A 23,577-nucleotide genomic window follows, 5' to 3' on the forward strand; every position below is an offset into this window, starting at 1 on the left:
ACCCACGCGCCCAGGAGCCGGCCCCGCGGGGAGGGCCAGGGCGGGCAGCAGGAGACCCGGCTCCGACCCGGCGTGCGCGCCGGGGCCGCTGCCCGCGCACCTGCGCCGCGAGCCCGCAGGACAGGCGCGCGGCCGGCGACGGCGCGGCGGGCACACGGACGCTTCCGAGTGTGTCGCTCCGCGTCAGCTCCCGCGAACGCGAGGGGCGCCGGGCCCGTAACAGCCGCCTGGCGAGCTTAACGCTCCTGGGGCGGGAACGCGCGCCGCGGGCCGCCCTGCAAGGCGCGAGACCCCGCCTGAAGCCTTGCGGCCCTCGCGGCGGTCCGTAGCGCCGCCGCCGCCGGGGGCGGGCCCTGCGCCCGGCCCCGCCCCGGCCCCGCCCCGCCCTCGCGCACGCGCACCGCCGCCCCGCACGCCGCCCGGCGCCCGCCCGAGCCGCAGCCTCGTTGCGCCCGCTCCGCGCTCCCGCCCAGGCGGCGGCCGACGCGACGCCCCAGGCCTCGGCCCGCCGCCGCCGCCGCGGCCCGGCAAGGTGAGTGGGCGCCCGCGCGGCCCCAGGCGGGCCTGAGGCGGGCGGGGGGCGGCCCCCCAGCGCCGCACGTGTTCCCCGCCGCGCCCCAGGCCCGGCCCGGCGCCGCAGCGGCCCCGCCCGGGACCCCCGGCCGCCCGCCGGCGAGGACGAGCCTCCGGCCGCGACCCCCGCCCGCGTGACAGGCCTCGGGCCCTGCGCGGCGCCGAGAGACCCCGGCCCCGGCTCGCCCGCGCCCGGGCCGCGCTGCTTGCGGGGAGGCCCGGGCGCGAGGGCGCGTTGGGGTGCCGTGACCAGGCGCCCCTTTCTCGCCTCTGCGCGCCCCCTCGGCCGAGGCTCTGCAGGGAGACAGGTGAGCGGCCGGCGGCTGCCGCCCCGGGGGCGACCCTGGCTCGCCCGGGCCCGGAGAGCGGGTGGGTGCGGGCTGCGCCCTGTTCCCGCCCCGGGAGACGGAGAGGCGGTGGGTGCGGGCTGCGCCCTGTTCCCGCCCCGGGAGACGGAGAGGCGGTGGGTGCGGGCTGCGCCCTGTTCCCGCCCCGGGAGACGGAAAGCGGGTGGGTGCGGGCTGCGCCCTGTTCCCGCCCCGGGAGACCGAGAGGCGGTGGGTGCGGGCTGCGCCCTGTTCCCGCCCGGGGTCGGGGTCTCGAGGTGGGTGCGGGCTGCGCCCTGTACTTGCCCCTGGGTCGGGGTCTCAGTGGGTGCGGGCTGCGCCCTGTTCCCGCCCGGGGCCGGGGTCTCTGGGTGCGGGCTGCGCCCTGTTCCCGCCCGGGGCCGGGGTCTCTGGGTGCGGGCTGCGCCCTGTTCCCTCCCTGGGCCGGGGTCTCAGTGGGTGCGGGCTGCGCCCTGTTCCCGCCCGGGGCCGGGGTCTCTGGGTGCGGGCTGCGCCCTGTTCCCGCTCCTGGGCCGGGGTCTCGAGGTGGGTGCGGGCTGTGTCCTGTTCCCGCCCGGGGATGGGGTCTCAGTGGGTGCGGGCTGCGCCCTGTTCCCGCCCGGGGCCGGGGTCTCTGGGTGCGGGCTGCGCCCTGTTCCCGCTCCTGGGCCGGGGTCTCGAGGTGGGTGCGGGCTGTGTCCTGTTCCCGCCCGGGGATGGGGTCTCAGTGGGTGCGGGCTGAGCCCTGTTCCCGCCCGGGGTCGGGGTCTCGAGGTGGTACAGCCCAGGAGTCGGCTGGACATACAGCCGGGACCGAGACGTGGGGGGGGGGGCAGGAGGCAGCAGCTGCCCTGGAGACGGACCCCCCCCCCCTTTCCCGAACTCACCTGCACACCGGGACCCCGCCTGGTGCGGCAACTGCTGGCCCTGTGGGGTGGAGAAGCTGTGTCCAGGCTGTTTGATGAGAAATGGGGCGGGGGCTCCGGGGCTCCAGCTCCGCCCTCTCCTGGGGGCAGCCCTGGGTGGGGCAGGGCTTCCCTGTGCCCCTGGCCTTGGCGGTGGGGTCCCGGCCTGGCGCTCAGCTCAGAGCGGGCTCCATCCTTGGGCTGGGAGCCGGTGCTGCAGGTGGCGCGGAGCTGTGGCCGCACCTCTGCCTGGATGCCCGGGCCTGTGCGGGGTGGGGTGGTGCCGGCTCCCAGCACCCCGGCGGTCGGTGATGGTCAGTGTGGCTCCCTGGGCGCTGTTGTCTGCTGGGGCTGGTGACGGGCGTGCTGTACAGGCTGTGGGCGGCTCCTGCTGTCGGGCTGAGGCCGGTGAGCCGGGGCTGGCCCCCGGCAGGCAGAGCCCCCTGCTCTCGGGCACGGGGGTCGGAGCCTCTGAGGCTGCGAGTGCCCAGGCTGGGCACAGGCCACGGGGCCGCTCCTGTTTTCTGACGTGGCTTCTTTTTCTTTTTAATATTTATTTACTGAAAGGCAGAGTTGCAGAGATGAGAGTGAGTGAGCTAGTGGGCGCAAGAGAGAACGAATCTTCCGTCTGCTGGTTCACTCCACATGGCAGGGCCAAGCCAGGCTGAAGCCAGCAGCCAGGGGCTCCATCCGGGTCTCCCACGCGGGTGCAGGGCCCAAGCACTTGGGCATCTTCCACTGCTCTCCCAGGCCACAGCAGGGAGCTGGATCGGAAGTGGAGCAGATGGAAGATGTCTCTCTCTCTCTCTCTCTCTCTCTTTCTCTGCCTCTTTTATCTCTCTGTGTAACTCTTTCAAATAAAAAATATTTTTTTTCATTTAAAGATTATTTATTTGAAAGGCAGTTACAGGGTGGGGGGTGTTTCCTTCCGCTGGCTCACTCCCCAGTTGGCCACAACGACTGGAGCTGTGCCGACCTGAGGCCAGGAGCCAGGAGCTTCTTCTGGGTCTCCCACGTGGGTGCAGGGCCCAAGCACTTGGGCCATCTTCCACTGCTTTCCCAGGCCACAGCACAGCGCTGGATTGGAAGAGGAGCAGCCGGGACTCGAACCGGCGCCCATATGGGATGCCAGCACTGCAGGCGGTGGCTTTACCCACTGTGCCACAGCACTGGCCCTGAGAAATTTCTTTTTTATGCATTTTTTTTTTTTTGACAGGCAGAGTGGATAGTGAGAGAGAGAGACAGAGAGAAAGGTCTTCCTTTTGCCGTTGGTTCACCCTCCAATGGCCGCTGCGGCCAGCGCACTGTGCTGATCCAAAGGCAGGAGCCAGGTACTTCTCCTGGTCTCCCATGGGGTGCAGGGCCCAAGCACTTGGGCCATCCTCCACTGCACTCCCGGGCCACAGCAGAGAGCTGGCCTGGAAGAGGGGCAACCGGGACAGAATCCGGCGCCCCGACCAGGACTAGAACCCGGTGTGCCGGCGCCGCAAGGCAGAGGATTAGCCTAGTGAGCCGGCTGCTAGAGATTTCTAAGTAGATTTCTTTTTGTACCGTTTTTCCTGGGAATTAACGTCTAGATACGGTTTGCGCTGCCCAGGCCCACTGTAGACCTCGGTTAGCCGCAGCCTCCTGCCCTGCGGTCCCGCCTGCTGGGCGCCAGCGCCATGGCCACGGAGGAGAAGAAGCCCGAGACCGAGGCCGCCAGAGCCCAGCCCACCCCTTCCTCGTCCGCCACTCAGAGCAAGGTGGGGACCTGACGGCACTGCCCCCCTCCCGGCCTGGGGCGGCAGAGGTTAGGACTGGGCCTGCAGGGCCGGGCTGATGTCGCCGCCCGCCTTCCCCGAGTGACCGCAGTCCTGGTGAACGCCCGCGGCAGCTTCGTACAAAACACGGGCGCTCGGTCCTGCTCCCGTCTGCGGAACTCGGCCCTCGGCCCCAGCAGGCCCTGGGCGGGGATGCGGGCCCTGGTCTGGGCGGTGGGATGCGGGCCCTGGTCTGGGCGGTGGGATGGGGGCCCTGGTCTGGGCGGTGGGATGCGGGCCCTGGTCTGGGCGGTGGGATGGGGGCCCTGGTCTGGGCGGTGGGATGCGGGCCCTGGTCTGGGCGGTGGGATGCGGGCCCTGGTCTGGGCGGTGGGATGGGGGCCCTGGTCTGGGCGGTGGGATGCGGGCCCTGGTCTGGGCGGTGGGATGCGGGCCCTGGTCTGGGCGGTGGGATGCGGGCCCTGGTCTGGGCGGTGGGATGCGGGCCCTGGTCTGGGCGGTGGGATGCGGGCCCTGGTCTGGGCGGTGGGATGTGGGCCCTGGTCTGGGCGGTGGGATGGGGGCCCTGGTCTGGGCGGTGGGATGCGGGGGCCTTTGGTGAAGGTACCAGGCCTGCAGGTGCAGCCCAGGGAAGCTGAACCAGGCTGGAGCTGCTGGGCCTGGGACGTGGCAGGGCCACGTGGGGGGGTTGGGGTGGGTGGGTTGGGGGTGGAGGTGGTCGCATCAGAGGGGCTGGGGGGGTGGGGGAGGTGGGGGTGGTCGCATCAGAGGGGCTGGGGGGGTTGGGGGGGTGGGGGTGGTTGTGTCAGCGGGGCTGGGGGGGCTGGGGGGGTGGGGGTGGTTGTGTCAGCGGGGCTGGGGGTCTGGGGTGGTCACATCAGAGGGGCTGGGGGGGTTGGGGGTGGTCACATCAGAGGGGTTGGGGGGGTTGGGGGTGGTCACATCAGAGGGGTTGGGGGGGTGGGGGTGGTTGCGTTAGCGGGGCTGGGGGGGTGGGGGTGGTTGTGTCAGCGGGGCTGGGGGGGCTGGGGTGGTCACATCAGAGGGGCTGGGGGGGTTGGGGGGGTGGGGGGTGTTGCATCAGTGGGGCTGGGGGGGCTGGGGTGGTCACATCAGAGGGGCCTCTGGGGGGAACCGTGACCTCGGGTTGCAGGGTGGCTCCGGGTAGAGTCTCCAGCAGGCGCCTGGCCTAGGGGGGCTGCGCCGGCCTTCAGCTGGGGTCCACGTGGCTGCTAGCTGGGGGGGGGGGCTTCTGCTAGTGGGACCTCTGCCTTCTCTCCAACAGCCCACGCCTGTGAAGCCCAACTACGCCCTGAAATTCACCCTGGCCGGCCACACGAAAGCCGTGTCCTCCGTGAAATTCAGCCCCAACGGCGAGTGGCTGGCCAGCTCCTGTAGGTGCCGCGGGCGGGGCGGGTGGGGGGGCGATCTCCCCGCGCTGGGGTCCGGGAAGCCCAGGCAGTGGGTGGCCGAGCGACCATGCTCCCTGAGCCCCAGCCCCGCCTCCCTCTTTCTTTCAGCTGCTGATAAACTCATTAAAATCTGGGGCGCATACGACGGGAAGTTTGAGAAGACCATCTCGGGCCACAAGCTGGTGGGTGTCCCCGGGAGCGGGGCTGGAGGAGGCCTGGCGGGGGAAGGGCCCCCCGCGTGTTCCGCCGCGCTCTCCCTGTGCCCACACTGGCCCCCGCCGGCAGGCACAGCGCCCGGGCCTCTCGGGGGTCACAGCGCCCCGGCCTCTCCCGGGGTCACAGTGCCCGGGCCTCTCGCGGGGTCACAGCACCCGGGGCCTCTCGGGGGTCACAGCGCCCCGGCCTCTCGCGGGGTCACAGTGCCCGGGCCTCTCGGGGGTCACAGCGCCCCGGGGCCTCTCGGGGGGGGGGGTCACAGCGCCCCGGCCTCTCGGGGTCACAGCGCCTGGGCCTCTCGGGGGTCACAGCGCCCCGGGGCCTCTCGGGGGGGTGTCACAGCGCCCCGGGGCCTCTCGGGGTCACAGCGCCCGGGGCCTCTCGGGGGTCACAGCGCCCCGGGGCCTCTCGGGGGGGGGGTCACAGCGCCCCGGCCTCTCGGGGTCACAGTGCCTGGGCCTCTCGGGGGTCACAGCGCCGCGGGGCCTCTCGGGGTCACAGCGCCTGGGCCTCTCGGGGGGGGGGTCACAGCGCCCCGGCCTCTCGGGGGGGTGGGTCACAGCGCCCGGGCCTCTCGGGGGTCACAGCGCCCCGTGGCCTCTCGGGGGGGGGGTCACAGCGCCCGGGCCTTTCGCGGGGTCACAGCTCCCGGCCTCTCGGGGTCACAGCGCCCCGGCCTCTCGGGGGGGGGGTCACAGCGCCCGGGCCTCTCGGGGGTCACAGCGCCCCGGGGCCTCTCGGGGTCACAGCGCCTGGGCCTCTCGGGGGTCACAGCGCCCCGGGGCCTCTCGGGGGGGGGGTCACAGCGCCCTGGCCTCTCGGGGGGGTGGGTCACAGCGCCCGGGCCTCTCGGGGGTCACAGCGCCCCGTGGCCTCTCGGGGGGGGGGTCACAGCGCCCCCGGCCTCTCTGGGGTCACAGCGCCCCGGCCTCTCGGGGTCACAGCGCCCCGGCCTCTCGGGGTCACAGCGCCCCGGCCTCTCGGGGTCACAGCGCCCCGGCCTCTCGGGGGTCGGCTCTGGGCCGAGCTCTGTCGCTGCCGGAGCTCACCGTGGTCTCCCCCAGGGAATATCCGACGTGGCCTGGTCCTCAGATTCCAACCTCCTCGTCTCTGCCTCCGACGATAAGACCTTGAAGATCTGGGACGTGAGCTCGGTGAGCCGCGCGCGCCCGCGGGGCCCTGGGGGTGGTCCCGGCCCCGCCCGCCGGAGTCTGAGGGGCTTTGTTGCAGGGCAAGTGCCTGAAGACCTTGAAGGGCCACAGCAACTACGTCTTCTGCTGCAACTTCAACCCGCAGTCCAACCTCATCGTGTCGGGCTCCGTGAGTGCGGGGCGGGGCTGCGCGGGGGCGGGGCGGGGCGGGGCTCCGTGAGTGTGGGGCGGGGCTGCGCGGGGGGCGGGGTGGGGCGGGGCTCCGTGAGTGCGGGGCGGGGCTGCGCGGGGGCGGGGCAGGGCTCCGTGAGTGCGGGGCGGGGCTCCGTGAGTGCGGGGCGGGGCGGGGCTCCGTGAGTGCGGGGCGGGGCTGCGCGGGGGCGGGGCGGGGCTCCGTGAGTGCGGGGCGGGGCGGGCTGCGCGGGGGGGGGGGGCGGGGCGGGGCTCCGTGAGTGCGGGGCGGGGCGGGCTGCGCGGGGGGGGGGGGCGGGGCGGGGCTCCGTGAGTGCGGGGCGGGGCTGCGCGGGGGCGGGGCGGGGCTCCGTGAGTGCGGGGCGGGGCTGCGCGGGGGCGGGGCGGAGCTCCGTGAGTGCGGGGCGGGGCGGGCTGCGTGGGGGCGGGGCTGCGTGGGGGCGGGGCGGAGCTCCGTGAGTGCGGGGCGGGGGCGGGGGCGGGGCTGCGCTGCGTGGGGGTGGGGTGCGTGGGGGCGCGGCGTGGCGGAGGGGGCCCTGCCTTCCTGCCGTGGGCCACTGTCCTGTCCCGCCTGCCCTAGTTTGACGAGAGCGTGAGGATTTGGGACGTGAAGACGGGGAAGTGCCTCAAGACCCTGCCCGCGCACTCGGACCCCGTGTCAGCCGTAAGTCCCCCCCACCCCCGGGACGCGGCCACTGCGGGCGTGGGCTTCCGGGGGCAGCGTCCCCGACCTGAGTCTCGGGGGAGCAGGGCCGCGTGGGGAGCCGACCTCGGAAGGGGGTTCCGCGTGGAGGTAGCCTTGCTCGTCGGAGGTGGCCGGGATGGCCCGGGCCTGTGGACACGCGGTGGACGCTGAGTTGCTGGTCCCAGCCGTGCGTGTTGTCCGAGCTGCAGGCGTGCGGGCGCCATCCCGGGGTGCGGGGCGCGCGGGGAGAGCGAAGCCGCGTGCAGTGTCCGCGGCTGCTCCGTGAGCGGGGGTGGGGCGGTGGCTCGGCCTCAGGCCTGGCCGGAGCCTGCTGCAGCGTTTTGTCTGTGGGGCGTCTGGGCCTGTGCGGGACCCTGCCCGCCGCGCTGTCCTCCAGGCATGAGTGGCGCTGAGCGGCTGGGGCGGAGGAACGCAAGGAGTGACCGGCGGGCGGGGTTAGTGAGCTTGAGGGGAGCCCTGGAGCCCCCGGTCCTCAGCTGTGGCTGCAGGCTTTTTATTACCGATTGATTTCCCGTGTCTTTGAAGGAGCGAAAGGGAGAGGCGGGTCCTCCGTACACGGCCTCATCCCCAGTGTGTCCGCAACGGCCAGGGTGAGGCCAGGCAGCCGGGGCCCTGGGTGCGGAGGACCTGAGCTCGGCACCGGGCACCTGCTCTGGGCCGCGGGGCGGGCCTAGGTGGGCTCGGGGCTGGCCTAGGTGGGCTCGGGGCGGGCCTAGGTGGGCTCGGGGCTGCCGGCGCAGTGGCCCGCGGCAGAGAATCGCTCTGCATCGGGGGAGGTGAGCGTGGCGTCCACGGCCTGGGAGAGCGGTGGCTGCTGCTGCCGGGGCCGCGGGCAGTGCCGCTGCGCCGGCCGGCTCCCCAGCAGGCGGCCCCCGCGGGGCCCAGTCTGGGAAACCGGACTTGGAGATTTCGGAGACGTAGCCACGGGAGACCCGGCACGGTGTGTGGGCGGCGTGTCGGGGTGACACGTGAAGTGAGTTGTCTGGGAGACGGGGCCGGGCGGAGCCAGGAGAACGCTGGCGCTCCGCGGGGTCAGGGAGCGCCACCACGGCGTCGCCCTGCGTGGCCTTCGCCTGCGCAGCCGCTGGGGACCCGGGGTGGCCCCGGCTGTGCCCTGCGGGGCCTTGGGTGGGCTGGCACGCGCTGACTGCCCCCGCCCTGTGCTGGGGACCTGCTCAGGTCTGCAGCTGTTTCCGGCTGCCCGGGACGGCCCCGCAGTGCCAGGAGAGTGTCCTTGGCGTCGGCAGCTGCACGGGGAAGCCGGTGCTGAGGCCCGGCCCGACGGTTGGGCCAGGGCAGTTCCAGAGGTGCCCCTTGCAGAGAGGCGGGCCCTGGGCCAGCCCTGACGGACCCTGACCCTTGACCTCGTGAATGACAGCCGCAGGCAGCCGGGGTCGTCACTTATCTCCGTCGCGGTGACCCCCGCTCCTTGGGTTCCACAGGAGGGGGTTGGGAAGCAGCGTGGGTCAGCTCCTGGGGTCTGCAGCCAGGGCGAGTGGGGGGCTTGGCCCAGAGGGTCCTGGATCTCGCTTCTGCCACTGTGCGGGGCCTGTGCTCGGCGGTGGTCTGGCCGTCTGGACGGCTGCAGGCAGGTGCAGGCGCGGAGTGCGGGGAGACCCACGTGCCTCGGGTCGTCGGCCCCACGTTGCCTCGTTGGGCTGACCCCAGCCGGGCAGGCGGGGTGTTTCCTGTCGCTCCCCATCACTGCCCCGGGATCTCAGGGCCCGAGACAGCAGCTGGAGCCGTCGCTGTGCCCGCTTGACCCCTTGTGTGTGTCGCCTGCGGCTGGCCGGGCCCGGGGCCTGTGCACCGCCTCTGTCGTGCGTCCGTGCAGGCAGGAAGCGGCCTGGTGATGACCTGGAAGTACATCTGCCGACCCCACTTTCATTTTCAGGTTCACTTCAACCGTGACGGCTCGTTGATCGTCTCCAGCAGCTACGATGGTCTCTGGTGAGTGGGCGTCTGTCCCTTACCAGGGCTCGGCTCTGCTGTTCCGAGCTCGGACCGCGCGGCAGAGCCGGCGGCCTGGAGCTACCAGCGGCTTTCCTGCCGGGGGCTGCCGGCTTCGGAGGCCCAGAGGCGCCGAACAGGCTGGGGCGGGCGGCGGTGGGGCTGCGGTCTGGGGCCCCTGCTGTGGCGAGCCCTCAGTGAGAGGAGGGGCCTGGGGGCGGGGCTCTGCCGCGTGTCCAGTGGGTAACGCCCGGGCGTGGGCGCTGTGTGTCCAGGAAAATGCAGCAATGCTTCAGTGGTGCCCAGCGGGTCCGTGACGGGGGCTGGCGTGGGCCACGGGGGCCGCTGCTGGCTCGGTTGATGAGCCCGGTCGAGAGGACGTGCTGGCTAGGGAAGGGCAGAGGGGGCCCTGGGCAGACAGCCTGGGGGGAGGGCCCTGCTCGGAGCTGGCGAGCTGGGGCTTTGATGAACTCGCCCGCGCCTGTGTTGCTCTCGCGACACCCTTGAGCGCAAGGGGAGGCAGGTGCACAGCCGAGAGAAACTTCCCACAAGTGGGCCTGGCGGGCAGGTGGGGGACGCGGAGCCGAGACCGCGGGGCGCTGACACCCAGCGCTCTGCCTCGCTGCCCCCGGCCTCCGCCCCACGCAGAGCCGGACAGGCCAGGGGCCCTGCCAGGCCTCCGTCCCAGCTGCAGCCGGCCGGGCGCCGAGCCCTCCTGGAGGCGCGTTCCGTGAGCCGGCTGCACCGTGGTGCTGGCCTGGGTGCTGACCAGACAGGCCTACAGGAAGTGCGTACCTGGCCCTGGCCTGCCCTGGCCACCGTCTCCCGGGGACCAGGTTTCCAAGGAAAACAGCAGAGGCCGGCCGGCATGCGTTGAGGGTTGTTGACGGAATCAGGAGAGGAGAAGCCGTGGGTCGGGAGCTGCCTGCAGCGGGACAGCCGGGCCCAGGCACGCGCTGGTGCCACAGAGGGCGCAGAGGCACCGGGAGGCCGGCGCAGTCGGGCGAGCGCGTGCCCGCGCCCCTGCCTGAGTTCCCTGCCGGACCGGGGGACGCAGCCACACGGGCGTGGACGAGCGCCGTCTCTAGGAGACGGGTTCTGGTGTTCAAGGATCAGAAGCCCCCCGGTGTGGGGCAGCTTCCAGACACCAGCGTAGCCCCCGGTGCGTGCTGGGAGCCGGGAAGCCAGCCCGTGCTCAGCGGGCCTGGTGGGCCTGGGGGTGGAACATGGACGTCCTCCTGGGCTCCTGTGTGACGAGGACAGAGAAGCGGGGGTGTTCAGGGATGCGCCCGGGCGGACAGCAGGCTGTAGGGGCGCAGCCAGGTCGCCCGCCGCTCAGCCGGCCCCGAGGGGTTTTTGCGACTGGGGATGGAGTGGAATTGGGCCCCGCGGGGTCCTTGATGAGGAGGGTGCCGTTGCTGGGTTGTAATCTGTACCCCCGAGGGACAAGTCTGGGGGCAGAAGAGGGTGCAGAGACCCGGACGCATGCAGGGCCCGCCCCTGTGGCAGGCAGAGGGCAGAGGGCAGAGGTCAGAGCCCAGGCCGTGGGGCGCTGGGAGAGGACGTGCAGGGACACAGGTGGGGGTGCGGGTTGCACCTGCCCAGGCCGCAGGGGCCGGCACCCCGTGTCCTCACTGCCTACCTGCAGGGGGCGCCCCCACCTTCCTCCTCGGTGCCGGCTGCGGGGAGGGGTCCTCCCTGGGGAGCAGCGCGGGGCGGGGCGGGGCGGGGCGGTGTGCCGGCGCTGACCGCTGGTGACTCCCTGTCCTCGCTGCTCTCCCCTGCTCTGAAGTCGCATCTGGGACACCGCCTCGGGCCAGTGCCTGAAGACGCTCATCGGTGAGTCCCGCGGCTGCCCCAGCTCCGTCCTGACCTGCCCCAGCTCCGTCCAGACCTGCCCCTCAGCACTGCCGGCTGTGGCTGGCAGCCCCTCCTGATGGCAGGTCAGCTCCTGCAGGGGCCAGCGTGCGGCGCTGGGCCTGTCGGGCCTCGCCCGGGACGGCTGCTCCGGCCTCCGGGCCTCCTGCACTGGGCTCAGACCTGCCGGCTGCTGCCCGCAGCAGAGCCAGCGTCCGGGCCTGGTCTGAGGAACGTGCGTGGCCCCGTGGTGGCACCCGTCCTCGTGCCTGTCCCCAGGCCGGGTGCAGAGATGCTGAGTAACCAGGGCCACACAGCAAACACAGCAAGTGGGTGCTGGGCCAGGACTTGGACCCAGCGGACGGTTAGCACGGCCCAAGCCGCAGGCACGAGGCAGGGAGGAGAGGCCGGTGGCCTTCGTCTGCTCTCCCAGGCCCGGCGGACGAGCGCTCGACTTCTCTGGGTCGGGCAGTACGGGTCAGAGGCGGCGGGCGCTGGTTCACGGTAGCCGACGTGACCGGCTCGGCTGGCGGCTGCGTGGCCTCACCCCCCACGTCCCTTTGCAGTGTGTGTGAGCAGCCCACAGGAGCGGAGGCCCCGCCGAGCCCCTGGGGGTAACGCTGGGTGCCGGGTCCTCCCTGGTGCTGGGGACACCACGCCACACCGGCGCACACCCCAGGGACCCTGCCAGCCCAGGGGCACCCGGGGCCAGGGAGCGGCTGGCCTGACACTGGCCCGGGGCGCACCTCCCTGTGTCCCCTGGTGAGGAGGCCGGCACAGTCACGTCCTGGACCCTGGCCTTGGTGTTGCCGTGTGTGGGAGCGGTGGCCCCTGTAGCTGCAGTGCCGGCGCCCTGGTGAGGCTCTCGGGCCCAGGTCAGCGCCTGCAGGGCCAGCCTGGGGGTGACGGAGACCTCGGCCTCTGCCAGCGGCACCGCCAGCCTTGTCCCGAGCTGGGGGCGTGCCGGGGCCTGGTGGCAACCCTCACCGCTGGGACGGGCGTGGGCGAGGGCTCCAGGGTGGTGCTGGCCGCACGTGTGTGCCTGGGGGACGGGGTGCCGGGTCAGCCTGCCCGTCTGTGCCGCAGATGACGACAACCCCCCGGTGTCCTTTGTGAAGTTCTCTCCGAACGGCAAATACATCCTGGCCGCCACCCTGGACAAGTGAGTGCTGCTGCGGGCGCCTCCCCGGTGCACCGCGCGCTGCCGCGGGGCGCTTAGTGGCAGCCCCCAGCAGCCGCCGGCCTCCGTGGAGCAGCACCTGGAGCCTCTGGGTGGGCACCTGCCAGGCCAGCCCGGCCCCCTGGTGGCCCCCTGCTCCCCTCCGAGGTCAGGGTTCCTGGGGGGGCAGGGCAGCTGGAGAAGTCCTGTGGATGTTCCCGCACGCAGCGTCCCACGGGGCTGGCGCTGGCTGGGTGGGGCAGGGGTGCGGTGCGCGCCCTCCCGGCTCCGGTGGGGACCGCTGACGCCCCTCACCCATCTATGCCTTGCAGCACGCTGAAGCTCTGGGACTACAGCAAGGGGAAGGTGAGGGGCGGGTCTGGGGGCCGCTGAGCCGGGAGGGGCTGGTCTGGGGCGGCTGGGGGGGGTGTCTGGGGGCGGCTGAGGGGGGTGGTGTCTGGGGTTGGCTGAGCCGGAGGTGGGGGTCTGGGGGGAGGGGCAGGTCCGGGGGCGGCTGAGCCGGTAGGGGCGGGAAGGGCTCAGCCGGCCCCCCCTTTCCAGTGCCTGAAGACCTACACGGGACACAAGAACGAGAAATACTGTATATTTGCCAACTTCTCCGTGACTGGCGGCAAGGTCAGTGCGGCTCGCTGCAGGCTGCCCTGGGCCTCCTGGGTTTGCCCGGCTGGGTGCAGGCGCCAAGCGGGCCCGTGGGCGTGCCCGGGTGCCTCCAGTCTGGCTGAATATGGCCCTGTGGGCAGGGTGGGCTTGGGGCGCCGTCCCTGCCTGGGGGTGGGGCGGGGCGGGCCTGGGGGGCGTGGCCCGAGGACCTCCAGCCTGCCTGAGAGTGGTGGTGTGGGTGGGGCGGGCTGGGGGCGTGGCCCGGGCGCCTGCAGCTTGGCTGCGGGGGCGGGGCTTCTCCGTCTAGTGTCCCGCTCCTAACAGGGCCCGTGCACACGCGTGTGCGCCCACACTGCCAAGTGGCACAGTCGGGAAGTTCTTGCATGCATCCTGAGTGTGGGGGCCGGGGCGGGGCCTCTGCACGCGTGAGCTCTGACCTGCACGCGTGTGCTCCCCTCCAGTGGATCGTGTCCGGCTCGGAGGACAACCTGGTGTACATCTGGAACCTGCAGACGAAAGAGATCGTGCAGAAGCTGCAGGGCCACACAGGTGAGGCGCGGCCCGGCGGAGGCGGGCTTTGTGCAGGTCCCCTCGCGCCCCCGGGGCGCCGCAGACCCCGACCCTTGCCCGGGCCAGGGCCCTGGGACGTCCCGGGCTGCGAGGCGGCCGCGCTCCTCTGGGGTCGGGGGCGGGGTCGGCGTCCCTGCCCGGAGCCTGGGCACGGGCAAGGGGCGAGGCTGGCCCTGGGCCCTGGGCACGCGGGGAGGGGGGCGTGGTGGGCAAGGCCGGCCCCGGGAGCGGGGAGCGGGGCGGGCGGGCCCCCAGCGCGGGCCACAGCGCGTCCTTGCCCGCAGACGTGGTCATCTCCACGGCCTGCCACCCGACCGAGAACATCATCGCCTCGGCGGCGCTGGAGAACGACAAGACCATCAAGCTGTGGAAGAGCGACTGCTAGGGGGCGTGGCCGGGGCGTGGCCACCCGGGGCGGGGCGTGGCCGGGCGTGGCCACCCGGGGCGGGGCGGGGCGCCCCCGCGCGCTGTGCCCGCGCGGCGCCAACAAAGTTCTCGTGTGTCTCGAGGGTGACGTCCAGTTTCGTGAGTTGTGTCTTTGCGTAAACGTGCTGCACCTTTCTTGGTTTTTCGTTGCCCAGCGCCCCTGCTGCGACCACTCCCGCCGCCCCGCTCCGTCCCGCGCTCCGTCCTGGGGCTCCGTCCTGGGGCTCCGTCCTGGGGCTCCGTCCTGGGGCTCCGTCCCGGGCTCCGTCCCCGGGCTCCGTCCCCGGGCTCCGTCCTGGGGCTCCGTCCTGGGGCTCCGTCCCCGGGCTCCGTCCCCGGGCTCCGTCCCCTGGGGCAGCCGCGCCCGGCCTGGGCGTGGGCGGCCTTGAGGGCTCCCTGGGGACGCGGCCGGCGCGGGGCGGGGGCGGGAGTCGAAGGGTCTCCCCGAGGACGCGGGCCCGCGCTGCTCCTGGGCTCCGGTGTCGCAGGGCACCGCCCGGGACCCCTCCCCAGGCCGTGCTGCAGCCCAGGCAGCTCGCGGCTCCTGTGGGTGGGGGCCGCCCAGGGCGGGGCCGCAGAGGCAGTGGGGCCGCCCCCGCTGCCGGGCCTGGGACTGCGCCGGGAGAGGTGGGTGCGGGGGCTGGGCGCAGCGCCGGGGCGTCCCCGGGACCCGGACTCCGGCTCTGGTGGCCGCGGCTCCCTCGGGGGCTGTGAGTGGCCGTGTCCCGGATATAGTTTATTTTTTCTACATTTGAATTCTCTGTTGTAGATTTATGTAAAAATACATTTCTTTTTGAAATTAAAGATTTTCATGTCTTGTAATTTCGTCCTACAAGAATTCTTCTTTCCTTTTTGAGGTTGTTTCCTGGAAGGCAGAGTTAGGCAGACACGGGGGGGGGGGCTTGCACCCAGTGCTCAGGCCCGCGTGGGTCCCCTTGGGGGTGTCGGGGGCAGCAGCCCTGCGGCTTCGTCCTCCGCCTGCCGGCCCGGCCCCGCCGGACGTCCTTGGTGTGCGGAGACCTCGGCTGATGATGGACAGCGGGAGTGGGCGGGCCGAGGTGCGCCCCCGCAGCCGGAGGGACCCCTGCAGGAAGCCGAGCGCCGCGGTGTGGCCACCAGGTTTCGGTTTCTAGAACAATCCGAGGGGCGGAGAGAACCCATGCGCTCTGCTCGCCCCAAGCGCTGGCAGGCCGGAGCCGGAGATGGACATGGGCGCCTGGTCACTGTCCCCGCGGGGCCACAAGCGCCACGTGGCCAGGGCCCGCCCCACTCCGCGCCCGTGTCTCCCGTGTTGCCGGGGAGCCCCCCGCCCCCCGCAGCTGGTGGGCCTGGAAGCGCCCACAATGCAGGGCCCTGAGGGACCCCGTCTGCTGGGGGGCGGACCGAGCAGGGAGCCCCGGGGTCGTGGGGGAGGGTGGCACCCAGACACAGCCGGGGTCCTGGGGCGCGGAGGCCCAGGGCAGGCCGCGGTTCCGCGCCGCTCTGCGGAGCGTGGGCTGGCTCCAGGCCTGGGCACGTGCGTGTCCGTCCACGCTCCTGGCCTTCAACGTGGGTGGTGCTGACGTCAGGCCACGGCCAAACCCCAGGCCCCTAGCAGGCTCCTCCAGGGTCTGCAGCCGAGGTCCTGCGTGGGTGTCGGGGCCCGAGCGGCCCGAGGGCGCCTACTCCGCTCTCCACAGTGGGCCGGGGGACACCTCAGCGCCCCCACCCCTGCTTCCGGGGCCTGCCCCTCCTGTCTCCTGCAGAGACCCCCACCCTGCGGGCGCGGGCCGGCCGCCCCCTCCTCTCTCGGTCCCCTTTCAGGGACCCTGGGACCAGGAAGGGGCCGCGGGGCCGGCGGAGCGGGGTGGGGTCGGCTGTGCCCGTGGCGTGGGCGTGGGCAGTAATAAAAAACAGTGGTTAGATGCCACGAAGTAGGTGGCAATGCCTTAACCGTATGTGTGTTGTAAGGCCCGAGGGCCTCTTCCATCCTTGTCAAGGGGAGTGCTAACCTTCTCTCCTTTCATACAACACGGCTCTCAATCCGTCCACAAAGTATTTAAAGCCCAAAAATCCACTCACTTTACGGCGACGGTGACTTTCACTCAGCCTACACAGCTCATATTTGCGAAGTACTGAGGAAAAGACGAAAAAAAACCGCTGTTCCTCCGGAGACTTTTATTCACTCGAGCGTAATAAGAACAAAACAGACCTGCGTTTGTGTTTTAATATATTCATAAAACTAGCCAATCAGAGGCTGAATGGAACAACCGGAAGTCCCGGGCGTCCTTCCGCGAGGCCGAGTCCCCCGGAAACAAAACAGGGAGGGCGCGCTTCCTGCGGCGACGCGACGCGCCTCGCCGGCGGACGGAAGCGCCCCGCACCCTCGGCGGAAGTGGATGTGGCTGGTTTCGAATCAGAGAACGAAGTTCGGAAGATCCGCCCACGGACTTCCGGACGCGGCTCTGCGCTTGGAACTGTGGGTGCTCGGGGCGTTGGGGCCGCGGGGCGCTCAGGGTCTGCGCATGCTCTGCGCGGTCGTGTGGCTGCGTGGTCGCGCTCCGCGGGCCGAGAGCCCGCGCGGCCTGCGTGGGTCGTGGCGCCCTCGGATCCGGGTGCAGTGTCCGCGCGTGGCCCTTGGGCTCCCCGCGGCGGTGGTGGCGCCCTCGCTGGATGGCGCGTGCGTCCGACGGCCCCGCAGCCCTGAGCGCCGACTGTATACGCGCCGAACGCTGCACCTGCGGGCGCCGAGGCGGGGCCGGGCCGGGGGTCCTGGCTCTGCCCCTGTTCCCTGCCCTGTCACTCACAGCCGGTGGCTGCGGCCAGGAGCCCCCTGCCCTTGGGCCTCCCGGGCTGGGGCTGGGCTCACAGGACCCCCCCCGCCAGGTGCGGACCTGGGGCCTCGCCCACCCCACACTCCGGCCCCCGCAAGATCCTGGTCCCCGGTGGGCTGGGCGCGAGGGGCCCGGGCGCCCTGGAGCCGCTGGCCAGGCTCCCCAGCCGTACGGTGGGTCCGGACCTCTGGGGAGGGGGGCGCAGGGTCCCGCCCCCCCAAGTCAGGCCAGGAACCTGTATCCATGACCCCCTCCCCCGTGCGCTGGCGTCCCAGGGGCCGGGGTCTCCTCGCCCCCGGGGGCCTGGACTTGTGTCCTGACGACCCCCACGCCCAGGGGGTCGGCGTCCGCGGCCGAAGCCCCGCCCACACCTTCGGCCGGGGTCCCGGGCAGAAGCCCCTGGGGGGCCGGGGCGGGGCTGGTGTCTCCCGCACACCTGTACCCCGGGCGCCCCGCCGGCGGCGTCCTCGGGTGGCCAGGGGGCGTCTGGGCTGTCGGAGCCCTGGGCTGGTGTGGGGAGGAGAAGACCCCCGCCCGGGGACCTAGAAGACCCCCGGGGGATCTGGCCTGGGCCCCGTGCGGCCCCGGCGGTGCGCCCTCTGGCGGCCCCTGCTGGACTTGCGCGCACGCCCAGCCCTGGCCTGGCCGTTCCGGTCCCCGGGAGGCACTGGCGGTCCGGGCTGCCCGCCTCGGCCCCGGGACCGCGCTCTGGCCTCCAGGCCCACGCGTCCTCGGAAGCCAGGGTCCAGACCTCTCGTGAGGCTCCTGTTCCAGCCCTGGGGAGTGGCCGGGGACCCGGGCTGGGGCAGCTGGGGGAGTCAGGCTGGCTTGCGCCCCTCGAGGTGGCTTCCCTGCCCAGGAAGCCCCCCGGGCATACGGCCCCGTCCACCTGCTCATCTGTGGCTCCCAGCTCTGGGCGCCAGGAGGAAGCCTCAGCCAGCGGGCAGCGTGGTGGGAGACTGCCCTCCCCTGCCAGGCAGCCCGATTCCTCCCCCGGGTTCCCGAGCATCTGCGGGCTGGGTGGGGGTGGGCACAGGCCTCTTCCGCACGCTAGCCCCGGGGCCTTCCCAGACGGAATCCCGCCCTCTTGGTCTTGGCCCACTTGAGTGACCGCTGAGGCCCAGGGGTCAGCCTGGAGCGCTGATCCTGGATGCCACGCAGGCCAGACCAGGGTGGGTTCCCAGCCCCTGCCTTGCACCTCTTTGGGAAGACACATGCGAGGCACAGACGTCTGGTCAGGCTGCCGGGCCGGGGGCCTGGGGCTCCTCTCCGGGTGGGACCACCAGGGACCCCTCTCGCGGGCACTGTGTCGGGCGATTCCAGCAGTGTCCACCAGGGGGCGAGGCTGCGCCACGCAAGCGGGCTGACCCCAAGCCTCAGCCGCCAGGGGTAGCGTTCCAGGCCCCCCGCGGGCTTCTTGGCCCATTTGCCCGATGGCTGCCCCGGCAGGGGCTGGGCTGGGTCGTGGCAGGGCCGCGATGCCCCCATGTGTCACAGAGACACAGGCTGGGGGCTCGGGTGCACAGGGGTGCTGGGAGGAGAGCGAGCGAGCGAGCGTCCATCCATCTTCTGGCTCACTGCCCACGCAGCCAGACTGGGACAGCCGGGAGTCCACGGGGTCTCCCAAGTGTGCAGGCCTCACCTGGGGGGCTCTGCGTGCCGCCCCATCATGGCCCTGCCCCACAGCCGCCACCCGGCTGGGGCCCGCGGGTGCCCCCAGGCCCTGGTCAGGCCCGAGGTGGGCGTCCTGGGGCAGGGAGGCCGGGGTCTGCACGCTGGACCTGCGTGGAGGCAAAGCCCCCCAGGCGGGGCACGGCCTAGGCCACGGCGGGCGCAGGAGGCAGAAGTCGGTGGGATTTCTTGGCACTGGCCTGGCCGCCTGGTGCGCCCGTGGGCGTGGCCGAGTGGAAGGCGCAGAGGGGCTGGTTGGGGGCTCCGACCCGGCCGCAGTGCAGGCCCCTGGGGGAGAAATGCCGCCGCCAGGCTGGGAGACCCCCTGCACAGGGCCCCAGACCACCGCAAAGACCTTGGCTTGCTGGGGAGGCCTGGAGTGTGGGGGCCGCGCCCAGAGGAGCAGGGCGGGGGCGTGGGGAGGAGGAAGGTGATTGGACGACGCCTCAGCCACCCGGCAAGGCGGGCAGCGTGGAGGAGGCGGCCGGGCAAGTCCAGGTAGGGGTGGGGCTGGCCTGGCTCGCTCGGCCTGCCCTCCCCTGCTGTGCCCCGGCCCCCGGGGAGAGGACGGTGGGTACGTTGGAGACTCGGGGCTCAGCCGTGGGCGCCTGCGGGCTGCCGGTGCCCAGGCGCCGAGGGGCCGGGCGAGGTTGGGGGGCACCCCTCCTCCTGCCGCTCCGGGGTGGGGCAGGAGTGTCCCAGGCACGAGGCCCTGTTCTGTTGTCACCCGCTGCACTGGCCACAAGGGGCAGCAGTGTCCACTTCCGGGGCTGGGTCTGGGGCAGGCGCTCCCACCAGGCAGCGTCTGGGGAGGGGGCGGATGAGGAAGTAGGAGCCGGGAGGGTCCCGCGCCTGACAGCCGGCCGCTCCCGCCGGCCCATCCCGACGGTCCTGACCCCACGGCCTCGCGCTGTGGCCCCGTGGCCTCTGCTATTTCTGGTCCTGCTCACGTCCGCAGCTCCCGCGGGCGCCACGCTGGGCTGCAGGCCACAGCGGGGGAGGAGCCGGGCCCTGCACGTGCACCGAGCCACGAGGGGCCGCGGGCCGGACGCCGGGGCGCGTGGGAAGGACCCCGGGTCCCCTCCTGGGCCGGGCTCCCTCGGGCAGCCTTAGGGGACGTCCACGTGGCCACCCTGTCCCCACGTGGCCTCTCCTTCCCCGGGTGCCTGTCATGAAGACCCCGTCACTCGCTGTAACCCGGGGTGGTCCCATCTCAAGATCCTGCAGACCCCTGTCTAAGTGCGGTCGCAGCCCGGGTTGTGGCGCTGGGCCCGGGACACTCCCGGAGCCGCCATCTTCACATCTGCATCGTGGAGACACGTGACCGCCAGGCGGCCCAGGCGGAGTGGACGCTCGGTGCCTTCCTGCACCCCCCCCGGGTTCCATTCCTCCCTCCGCAGGGGTCGGACCCGGGCTGCGTGGCTGGCCCGTGGTGTCCTGCGTGGCCAGCCTGTGGTGTCCTGCATGAGCTGGGGGTGGCGGCCTCTTCGAGTCTGGACCCCGGGGCTGTGCAGGCCACTGGAGGGCTCCTGGACTGAGAGTCGGGGTCCCCTTCACCCTGCACATGGCCTTGCCCCTTCCCCCGGCCCGGGTGGACAGCGTGGCGCCCGGCGTGGCCCTGCAGGCCGTGGCCTTCTCCTTCCAGGACCCCCTCCGAGGTGGCCAGGAGCACGGCCCCTTCCAGGCCCGCACAGCCCGGTGGTCTTGGCTGAGGGACAGGGTACTGGGGCAGGGAGGGGCTCCAGGTTGGGGGGTGGGGGCAGCGTGGGGCCAGGCACAGCACAGGTGCCTCCCGGGGGAGCGTCTGGGCCGCCTGCGCATGGGCTGAGGCCAGAGCTGGGCTCGGCTGCTCTGCCGACCTCGATGCGGGACCAGGGCCGCGCCCCTTGGAGAGGCCCAGCACCCCCGGGGTCCCCTGGCTGGGCCCTGACGAGACCCCTCGGCATCGTGGTGCTGCCCGTGGACCTGCTGTCCTGTTTACTTAGCCGGCAGTGACCCCTGCTGCTGCCGCTGCTCCCTGGGGCCTGGGCGCTCCCGCTGGACGCCGTGACCTCGGCCTTGGCCTTCCGGTCCGCGTTTCCTGCTCCCTTCCAGGCGCACGGCCGGGGTGGGGGCGAGGGTGCGTCCACCCCGCTCCGCGCGGGCCCAGTCCAGCCTGCGGGCTCCTCCCCTCGGGGCCTCCTCCTTGCTCGAGGGGCCAGGCCAGGCGCGGGGGGCACCAGTGTAAGCCCTGGGGGCTCAGAATACAGGAGGGGGGCTGGGGGAGGGAGGGAGGGAGGGGGTTGCTTGGAGGACGCGGCTCCCAGGAGGGAGACAGGAAGTGGCCGGTGGCTGACTTTGCTTGGGGTGACTGGGGGGGCTTCCCCAGGGGCGGGGTGGTTACCCTTGGGCCTGAGGGGCCAGGAGGAGCCGCTCCCCAGAGACCCGGAGAGACGGGATGCAGCTCCCGGGCCCGGACGGGCGAGGGCCCAGGGTGGCACTGAGCTCGGCTGGAGGGGGCGGCGAAGCCGGAGCAGCGCCGTGCAGGTGCCCCCCCGTCCCCAGGGGCTGCCCCCGTCACCCCTGTCACCCTCCGCCGTGAGTCCCGTGTCCCTGTCCTCTGCCCGTCCCAGCCGGGGACGCCGGCGTGCACTCCGCCTTGTCACTGTCATCTGGGCCCCTCTGGCCTCCTGACACCGTGGAAGCCACCGCTGGCCTCGCAAGTCCAATCCGCCCCGCCCCGCCCCTCCCCTCCCCTCCCCTCTGCTCCCCTCCCCTCCCGTCTCTCCCTCCCCTCTCTCCCCTCCCCTCCCCTCCTGTCTCTCCCTCCCCTCCCCTCCCCTCCCCTCCTGTCTCTCCCTCCCCTCTCTCCCCTCCCCTCCCCTCCTGTCTCTCCCTCCCCTCTCTCCCCTCCCCTCCCCTCCTGTCTCTCCCTCCCCTCCCCTCCCCTCCCCTCCCCTCCTGTCTCTCCCTCCCCTCTGCTCCCCTCCCCTCCGCTCCCCTCCCCTCCCGTCTCTCCCTCCCCTCCCCTCCCGTCTCTCCCTCCCCTCCCCTCCCCTCTCTCCCCTCTGCTCCCGTCTCTCCCTCCCCTCTGCTCCCCTCCCCTCCCCTTCCCTCATGGCTCCTGCCAGGCTCCTCTGGCTGCCCCCAGCCTCCCCCAGCCCGGCCCCTCCACCAGCCCCAGGCCCCAGGGGGCTTCTCCTTTCATTTCAGCGCCAGCCTCCTCCCACCCCCATGCAGGGAGCCCCCCCCCGGAGCTGGCCTCTTCCCTTTGCTCACTCCCGCCTCCCACCCGGCCCAGAACTTCTCTCCCTGGTCACCCGGTCACTGTTAGGCCACCCTGACCCTGCCAGGCCTCCTGCTCCCCGGGGAGCCAGGCCCTTGGGTCAGCGAGGGGCGCCCACCTGCAGGTGGCTTCTCAGGTCACCCTTCGAGGGCCTGCAGGCCACCGCACTGTCCACCAGGCCTCAGCTGCACCCCTGACAGGGTGTGGCAGGAAGGAAGCCCCCAGGCTCTGGAGCAGGTGGGGGGGGCAGGTGGGGGGGGGAGCAGGTGGGGGGAGGAGGTGTGGGGGGCAGGTGTGGGGGAGCAGGTGGGGGGCAGGTGGGAGGGGAGCAGGTGGGGGAGGAGGTGTGGGAAGCAGGTGGGGGGAGCAGGTGTGGGGGGCAGGTGTGGGGGGAGCAGGTGGGGGAAGCAGGAAGGGGGAGGAGGTGTGGGGGGCAGGTGGGGGAGGAGGTCTGGGGGGCAGGTGGGGGAGGTGGGGGCAGGTGTGGGGGGCAGGTGTGGGGAGGAGGTGTGGGGGGCAGGTGTGGGGGAGCAGGTGGGGGCAGGTGTGGGGGGAGCAGGTGGGGGCAGGTGGGGGGAGCACGTGGGGGAGGTGGGAGAGCAGGTGTGGGGGAGCAGGTGGGGGCAGGTGTGGGGGAGCACGTGGGGGAGGTGTGGGGGGCAGGTGGGGGCAGGTGTGGGGGGGCATGTGGGGGGGAGCAGGTGGGGGCAGGTGGGGGAGCACGTGGGGGAGGTGTGGGGGGCAGGTGGGGGGCAGGTGGGGGCAGGTGGGGGGCAGGTGGGGGCAGGTGTGGGGGGAGCAGGTGGGGGAGCAGGTGGCTCTGCGAGGGGAGGGGCTCGGCTTGGCTTCAGGAGCCCCCGGCCCCTGTGGTGTCTCCGGGCCAGCGGGGCTCTGAGGTCGCACTGGGCACACGCCCGAGCCTGTCTTGTGTCCGGTGTCTCTGACAGGGGCTGACGGAGGCCGGGCCTCCCCCGTGTGTGGGCACAGCGGCCCTGACCTGCCGGGCCCAGCCCACGCGGTGCTGGCCGCGGGAGGGGCCTGCAGGTTGAGCACACGTTCACGGGGGCCACGCGGAGGCCACGGCCGGTAACTGAGACGGAGACGGGGCGTCGGGCGGGCGGGCGGGTCACCCACACTCGCTTTCACCCGCTCTGCAGGCCGGCTCGGGTGTCACCCCCAGTCCAGGTGCAGCTGGGACCCGGTCCAGAGCACGCGGCTGGCCACAGACACGTCCGCCGGGCCCTCGGTTCCCGCGCCGCGTGAGACAAGGGAAACTTTCCTCCTTCCAGCGGGAGAAAGGGGCAGGCTTAGGACCAGCCCGGCTCACACCAGAGCGCCTGGTTCGAGTCCCGGCTGCTCCACTTCCATCTGGCTCCCTGCTGTGGCCCGGGAAAGCGGCGGAGGACGGCCCAGGTGCTGGGGCCCCTGCCCGCGGTGGCAGACCCGGGGAGGCTCCTGGCTTCGGCCTGGCCCAGTGCTGGTGGATGCGGCCATCTGGGGAGTGACCCAGCAGATGGAAGACCTCTCTCTCCCTCTCTCTCCCCCTCCCTCTCTCTCCCTCTCCCTCTCTCTCTCTCTCCCTCTCTCTCTCCCCCCTCTCCCTCATTCTCTCTCTCTAACTCTGACTTTCAAGTAAATAAAATAAATTAAAAAAATAAATTAAATGGAGAGAGTAGAAAACTGGAGAGAAACGTTTGCTGCCCCGCCCTCCTGTGCGTGCACCTGTGTGAGTGTCACACACGTGTGCACAGAATGTGTTCGCGTGTGCTCACGCGTGTGCAGGGTGCAGGTATCTCAGTCGCCAGAGCTCAGACCTGGCCACCTCCCGTCGGGGACCGTCCTGTGCTGGGGTCCCCCTGGGGCTGACCAGGGGCTGAACTGACCCCTGGTGCTGTTCTGTGCCACACCGGCACTTGGCTTGCCCCTCCCCCTGGCCAGCGGCTGCCCGAGCCTCCCACGGGCGTCCCCGCCCAGCCCTGGGATTCGGCTGCTTCTCGCCCG

General features: G+C 72.4%; 1 protein-coding gene and 1 non-coding gene across 3 annotated transcripts; one reads left to right on the forward strand and one right to left on the reverse strand.

Annotated features, from left to right (window-relative positions):
• Nucleotides 1–394: 394 nt before the first annotated feature.
• WDR5 (WD repeat domain 5) lies at nt 395–14,649 on the forward strand. Of its 2 annotated transcripts, none has more exons than XM_070066673.1 (14): nt 395–532; nt 3,382–3,549; nt 4,853–4,961; nt 5,088–5,161; nt 6,260–6,349; nt 6,426–6,515; nt 7,119–7,202; nt 9,139–9,194; nt 10,987–11,033; nt 12,138–12,213; nt 12,543–12,576; nt 12,772–12,846; nt 13,293–13,380; nt 13,686–14,649. In XM_070066673.1, the coding sequence occupies exons 2-14, from the start codon at nt 3,469–3,471 to the stop codon at nt 13,784–13,786; spliced, it is 1,005 nt and encodes a 334-aa protein (XP_069922774.1). In that variant the 5' UTR covers nt 395–532; nt 3,382–3,468; the 3' UTR covers nt 13,787–14,649. The 2 variants fall into 2 exon arrangements, with proteins under 2 accessions (XP_069922774.1, XP_069922772.1); XM_070066671.1 differs by having other exon boundaries at nt 397–532; nt 3,402–3,549.
• Nucleotides 14,650–15,714: 1,065 nt separating this feature from the next.
• Nucleotides 15,715–15,840, reverse strand: LOC138847920 (U6atac minor spliceosomal RNA). Its single transcript, XR_011385795.1, has one exon. It is a non-coding gene; the product is annotated as a U6atac minor spliceosomal RNA (small nuclear RNA).
• Nucleotides 15,841–23,577: the final 7,737 nt, after the last annotated feature.

This window comes from Oryctolagus cuniculus, chromosome 1 (assembly GCF_964237555.1).
Source record: "Oryctolagus cuniculus chromosome 1, mOryCun1.1, whole genome shotgun sequence".
NCBI classification, from domain to species: domain Eukaryota; kingdom Metazoa; phylum Chordata; class Mammalia; order Lagomorpha; family Leporidae; genus Oryctolagus; species Oryctolagus cuniculus.